Here is a 957-nt window from a genome sequence, read left to right on the forward strand (position 1 = left end):
TCATGCAGAACTGCCTGCTCGTCCAAGTTATGCCGAGTGATCAGAGTCATGATGATGTGCTGCACTATGTTGACAAGCGACCCGTGAGTACCGTACAGGACAGTCAGCTCTCGTCTCACCCAAGGCACAAGCCTGTGGAGACAAGCAGGATTTCTTCTGAAGAACTCTGCAGAAGTCTCCCTGCTACGGCCACCGTCCTGCACGTTCTGGACTCGCACGCCTCTCCTGTACAAGGCCCGTCTGAATTTAACCGCTTGTTGTTCGTGAAGACTTCGCAGAGACCTTCCCTCTCTCTCTCTCCTCTGTCTCTCCTCTGCCAACCTCCTTAACATGCTGTGGAGATCTCTGTTGTGCCGCTGTGGAACAGATCCTCTTAGGTCCTCGAATAAGACCCCGTGGTCAGGAGGAGACGATGTTCTCCTCGGCGCTAGCCTGCGCTCGCCGGTGAGCGTGGTGCGATACCTGAATCTCTGCCCTGACATGTTGCCAAATGAGCCGTTTTCAGTTGGTCGCAGGTCGAACCTCTGGTAGTTATCTTCGGACTTTATGGTGTGATAAATTGAATTAAACGGCTGCTTGCATAAAGGGCACTCTGCTTTGTTCTTCGACCACTCGCGGATGCAGCAGAAGCAGAACTTATGCAGGCACACATCAAGGTACGATATGTTTTTGAAGTGATCCAGGCATATCGGGCATTTGGATTCTGGAGATGCTCCTTTTGATATAGTGTTTAACACAGCGCCCGATGGACGCTCCTTCATCTGCGGTGATGCCATGATCTAACGGAAGAAATGTTTGAATTATTAGGCTACTTGTTCTCAGCATTTGCTACATTTGTGTGTAAAATGATAAAGTGTTCAAGTTTGAATAACATTATAAATTAAAAGAATAAGGGGAATGGCAAAAATTTAAAGGTGACTCAACTGTCCCGATATGATGATAATAATAATAGTAATT

The 957-nt window shown here is 47.5% G+C and overlaps 1 protein-coding gene across 1 annotated transcript; it reads right to left on the bottom strand.

Moving 5' to 3' along the window:
* Positions 1–6: 6 nt before the first annotated feature.
* LOC107735735 (E3 ubiquitin-protein ligase Topors-like) lies at positions 7–778 on the bottom strand (the record flags this gene model as incomplete). The annotated part of the gene is made up of 1 exon (XM_016547323.1): positions 7–778. A coding segment is annotated over exon 1 (770 nt), but the record flags the coding sequence as incomplete, so codon positions are not given.
* Between the last annotated feature and the right edge of the window lie 179 nt (positions 779–957).

The sequence above is a fragment of the Sinocyclocheilus rhinocerous genome, unplaced genomic scaffold, assembly GCF_001515625.1.
Source record: "Sinocyclocheilus rhinocerous isolate Xijiao unplaced genomic scaffold, SAMN03320098_v1.1 C36268268, whole genome shotgun sequence".
In the NCBI taxonomy this organism is placed as follows: Eukaryota; Metazoa; Chordata; class Actinopteri; order Cypriniformes; family Cyprinidae; genus Sinocyclocheilus; species Sinocyclocheilus rhinocerous.